The sequence below is a fragment of the Apodemus sylvaticus genome, chromosome 4 (genome assembly GCF_947179515.1).
Source record: "Apodemus sylvaticus chromosome 4, mApoSyl1.1, whole genome shotgun sequence".
Lineage (NCBI taxonomy): Eukaryota > Metazoa > Chordata > Mammalia > Rodentia > Muridae > Apodemus > Apodemus sylvaticus.
The window spans coordinates 132,232,135-132,237,398 of NC_067475.1; the positions used below are offsets into that span (position 1 = coordinate 132,232,135).

The window sequence follows — 5,264 nt, forward strand, 5'->3', positions numbered from 1 at the left end:
TTAAGATAAATGCTCTTAAAAAACATTTAGCATTTCTAGGAACTACGATATGAATGAAGTGTACACATGAAATAAAGTGAGGACATTTATCTTATTAAAAAACCTTCACTTGACAAAGTAACCCACTCGGGTGTCTGATGAAACAAAGTAGCTCATAAAACTTTGACTACAGTACTTTCCAAAAGCACTGTTTAAAACCTGAGGGCACCTATGCCTGGATTTTGTAAATTAAAGTCTGAAAAGGTTGAATCACATAACAACTCCACAGCAGTACAGGTTTTAAAAAAAAGATGCAATCAAGAGACGGTTTCATTAATTAATATATTTTCTGCACTGTAGTTAACATATATGTACTTTCTTCGAGTCACCTTGTTTTTCTTGAAGTAGTGATATGTTATATTCAGACATGAGTACATTTCAACAGTCTTTTGCAATAAATATCATAAAATAATAGAGATTCGCATAATAAATATTCTTTACAATAAAAAAGTTTAACAGACTTTTGTCTTAAAAATAGCCAGGATTCAACTTTGTGATCTATACATAAAATATACAAAAAGCACCACAATTTGTGGTTAAGGCAATGAAAACACAGGAAGGGTTGGAAATACTCAGCTGTTAAGAGTCAAAAGGCCAGCCAGGAGCCAAAGGCACCTTGGGGAGCTCTGAGACACTGGAATTTCAACTAGTTACCAAGTGCCCTCAATGAAGTAGGGGTGTGAAGGGAAGTCCTTCACAGATACTGGGTGCTAGAGGAGGCAAAAGGGTTAGCCAACATCATCTCTGATGTGAAGGCCAACACCGCACAGAGCTAGGCCAAATGGGTGTGCAGTGATGACGCCCTGGCGTGCAGTGCATTGTGGGGAGGTTTCGGAGGGTTGTAAGGAGAAGGCAGTGGGTAGATGCAGAGAAAACCTTGTTCAAAGGAGTAGCTCCTCCCATCCGGCTAGGAGAAGGACGCTAAGATAGCTCTCATCAGAGGCAGATTAATATATAGCTTATTTAAGCACTTACATGGTTATTTTCTTATAAACCAAACTAAGTCCATGATCCCACAGTACCAGACCCCAAACAACTCTCGGCCAAGTCTGGGCATGCGTACATCTTCACGGACGCAGCTGGAAAGCTGATGCAGCACACAGGCACTCCCAGCTCCCAGAACCCTCGAGGTGGATTGAAAACACGCTGGGTGCAGTCTCACAGTCCCCTCCTATTGAGGAACATCCAAAACAGGAGAGACTAGAGAAGGAAATCGGCCACTAAGACCGACAGCCAAAGTCTGGAAGCTAGACATTCGGCAGAGGTCCAAGCCACCTCCAGAAGTCACGAGAGCTTGCCCTGAGCCCTTGAGGGGCGGCTCTCCAGCTTACAATAGACCGTGTTGGAGTTTCTACATCTGCAGCCAGGGCGGTGGGTCCAGTCATAACAGCCCCTGCAGAGCTTCAGACAGGCCTTGGCAGGAGGGTAGCAGAGTAAGCAGGGCAGGCACAAAGACAGGGCTCCCATGCACAGGTATCTGGAGCAGCAGTGGGACTGTGAACAGGAGCACGGGTTATCCGAGTAAGAACCTCCATCATCATCATTGGAGCAGTGGTAGAAGATGCCCTTGACCAGGCACATGCAGGTCCCGTATTCCACCATGCTCTCCGCGGAGCAGAGGCACTGCCGATCACAGGCCAGACAGGAGGGCAGAGCCCGGGGGGCGGTACACTCTCCACATTTGCACCTGCCACACTGTTCGCAGATGAACTTGTGCTGGGTGGGGTCTTCTTTCAAGGAGGCCTTCAAGTCTTCCACCAGCAGCTGCTTGGGCTGGGTCCGGATGACCCGATCTGACCTATGACCTGGGATGGGCCTGGTGGGCGGAGATCTTCCTAGCAGGCCCTGCTCGGAAGACACACTGCTGCTGCTCCCTGAGCTGGCTGCGCTTCCGGTGCTGGTGGATCTGCTCAGCACAGAGCCCCTGGCATTGCCTGGGTGGCTGGCAGGTCGGTGCTCGTAGCTCCTATTCACATTGGCTGGTACGATTTCATGAGTCCTTTCCTGCTTTTCGGGTCTCGGTGCGGTGCGAGGAGCCGGTCTTCTCGCTACTGAAGGTCCCTCTGTGTATTCGTTGCTGCCTCTGATGGCTTTGATCTGGTCTAGGGACAGAATCGGAGCAGGCTGAGTGTCCCTGTCATAGTCTAACCTCTGCTGGCCTTCCACAGCCGGTGGCCGGATCACCACTAGCGAAGTGTGGCTGCCATGCTGACTTGGGGAATCCATGTGTAGGGCTCTCCAGTTCCAGCAGTCAGCGGAAATCTGCCACGCATCTGAAATCCTAAAGAAGAGGGAGAGGGAACATAAGCGACAGAGAGCGGATTTGGGGGAGAAGGGCTTCTATGGGGTAACAGATTCCCTGAGCCACCTGGGAATGATCTCCTGTGTTGGCTGATTTCAATGATGCAGAATCCTGGCCAGAGTCCAACTCCAAAAAAGATCATAGAGGACCATTATCACAGGAAGAAAGCAAAGACCTCATGCCTTAAAAATTAGAAGTTGCTCTCTAGCTTCTAAAAAGCAGAGGAAGTCATGTCTTCCTGTTTGCAAACCTAACAAATAATTAAAATGAAATATGCCTTCGAAGGGAGCCTTCAGTGTGCGCCCTGGAACCGTTCTCAAGAGTTCACTATCAGTTCACTGGCAGTTCACGTAAGGAAAATGTCAGCTACTTTTTAAAGATTAAGAATGGTTTCAGTGCTGTGGCCTCTTGGCCATTTATATGCTGTTGCGAGCTTTAGATTAATGAGAAAATTAATCAAGGCGATTTCCAAAACACTGGCTAGTCCAAGCTCACCCGGAATCTCAAAAGGCCATTTTCAGCAGAAGTCAGGGTCTGAGGCTAGCTCATCACACACGGGGTCTGTGAGAGGAGCAAAGGGAGCTGCACACATACACAACCTGTCTGCTGTGAACTTAGCTTTCCTTAAAGGTTAAACAAGGCTCACCCATACAACAAGGATAACTCACGCTCAACTGTCAACCCTTTAAAGCAGGGAGGGTGGCCCTGATCTTTTTACATTATATTTATTTCCTTTCATTTATCTGCACGACAGACCCTGATTTTCACAAGCCCCCAAATAGACCTGCTTCTTGTAGTAAAATAAATACACTGATATACTGATACAACAAACAGAACTTCCATGTCAAAAGGAAATAACTTCCAATTTATAACCGTATTCTTCCTAAAACAGACCAAACTCTTTCGTTTCTGTTTCTGGGCAATAGGTGTCTAAGATATGTTTCACACACATGCCTTCCGAACTCACAGATGCACCTCTGCACTTTCCTGGCATCCAAAGAAAATCAAAACAAACCAAAGTCTTAAGGAATATGTCACTTTGTTATGAATGCTAACTAATGCCCCCAGACCACATATGTGTTAGCTTTTTGGAGGACCCTCTAGCTTCTCTGCACATGAGAAGCAAGCCCACAACAGCATGCTGTAGTGCCGAAGCCCTAAACGATACTGGGAAACTGCTCATCGTTACTCCTGTGCCGTAGCTATTTTTTAAAAATTTAAAACTCCATAGCGAAGACTTTAAATGTGCCAAACCTCATCCACAAGAAAGGAAGACGTGGTAATGGCTTGTCTGAGTTATGAAACCCCTAGGCACGGCTTTAATTCGCATTTTACAGGGCATTCCCAAGCAAGTTCGCTCAGGCGCAGCACCTAGGCGCCCCTCAACCGCCCAAAGCGAAGCCGGAGCGCGCGCGCGGACGGCACTGTGGGTAGCACCGCCGGACGCTTGGGCCCCACGCCGAGACCTCAGGGGCACCGAGCCGCGGCAGGTCCGGCGGGGGAAAGTTATGAATGAAAACAGCTCGCGGGCGGGAGGAGGCAGCGCCCTCTCCCCGCGTCCCGCGGCACTGCGCTCCGAGCACTGGCGGGCGCTGGATCCCCAGCGCCATCGGGTGCCGCGCGCTTGGCACGGGCTGCGCCAGGACCGCCCGGCCCGCCCCGGTCCGCACCTGCCGCCCGCACTCACCTCGGCCTCCGCGGCGCCGGCCGGGGGCGCCGAGCGGGCGGAGCGCGCGCCGCATCAAGCGCGGCGGGGCGGCCGGGCGCGCATGGCCCGCGCTGCGGCCTCGGCGGCCCCCGGGCTGGGGCGCTTCTCCGCGGTTGGCGGCGGCCGAGGGCGGCTCGGGGACATCCGCCGGGTGCGCGCAGCGCCCGCTCCACAGCACCGTCCCGTCCCGGTCGTCAGGCGCGCGGCCCGGCGTCGTCCCGGGCTCTCGGGTCCCCGCAGGTCCGCGTCCCCGCAGTCGCCACGCCGGCTGCAGACGAGCAGAGACAGAAACACGTGAGTCCCTCGCCAGCCCGGGACGCTGTCCTGCTCGCCGCGATGGACAGCCACGAGCCCCGACACACGCGGCCGTGCACGTTTTGCCCCCACGGAATGCCCCGCAGTCAAAAGCGCGTCCGAGCGACGCGTCTGCGCGAGGCAAGCCCGCACGCAGGGACGGGAAAAGTCAGGTCTGGCACGAGCGCCTGGCGGGTCGGTCGCCAACAATGCGCACAGACACGCGGGTGCGCGGCGGTGCCAGCCCGCGTTCGCACACACGGAACTCGCTGCCCAGCTACGGAACTCGCTGCAGGGCCGACCGCAGAGCGCCGGGCACAGAGCTAGAGCAAGCTCAGGAAACGTCCAGTTCCTTGAAAATAAAATAAAATAAAGCACCATTCTCACCTGATCTCGCCAGGTCCTCGGCGGGAGGGGAAGGCTCTTACCTAGTGCAGAGCCTGGGGCCGGCCCTCCCGACACATGCACGCCGCCGGCAGCCGCTCCTTAGCCCGCAGAGCTCTGGCTGCGGGGCCGCCGCAAACCCCTGCGTGCTGAGCACTCGCGCGCGGGCTCCGCAGCATTTCAGCGTCGCCGCCACCTCCACCTCCACGCCGGGACCCGCCCCCGGTGATATCATGTGTCAATCATGCGGGCTGCGCGAAAACCCGGAGCAGGATTTTAGTGCTCGTGGATGTGGACTCGAGGACGCTCTAAAACGGTTGATTGCTTGCAGAAGCCCTGCTAGCGCAACTGGGGAGGAGCAGGCGTTCCAGGGCCCCTGTCGTGAGCTGTCAGCTTCCGATTTAAGGGAACTGGTGGAGTCACCCTTAGAGTTGAGTTAAAAAAAGTTGTGAAGAACATTAAAAAAGCAAAAGCAAACAAACAACAACGAAAAAAATAAAGCAAAAAAATAAAAATAAAAAAATAAAAAATTAAATA

General features: G+C 52.8%; 1 protein-coding gene across 2 annotated transcripts; it reads right to left on the reverse strand.

The window, feature by feature from the left end:
- Positions 1 to 302: 302 nt before the first annotated feature.
- On the reverse strand, positions 303 to 5,032 carry Spry1 (sprouty RTK signaling antagonist 1). 2 transcript variants are annotated; one of them, XM_052180596.1, is made up of 2 exons: positions 4,731 to 5,032; positions 303 to 2,320 (listed from the first exon to the last, which is right to left on the reverse strand). In XM_052180596.1, the coding sequence occupies exon 2, from the start codon at positions 2,263 to 2,265 to the stop codon at positions 1,324 to 1,326; it is 942 nt and encodes a 313-aa protein (XP_052036556.1). In that variant the 5' UTR covers positions 2,266 to 2,320; positions 4,731 to 5,032; the 3' UTR covers positions 303 to 1,323. The 2 variants fall into 2 exon arrangements, with proteins under 2 accessions (XP_052036556.1, XP_052036555.1); XM_052180595.1 differs by lacking the exon at positions 4,731 to 5,032 and adding an exon at positions 4,029 to 4,218.
- Between the last annotated feature and the right edge of the window lie 232 nt (positions 5,033 to 5,264).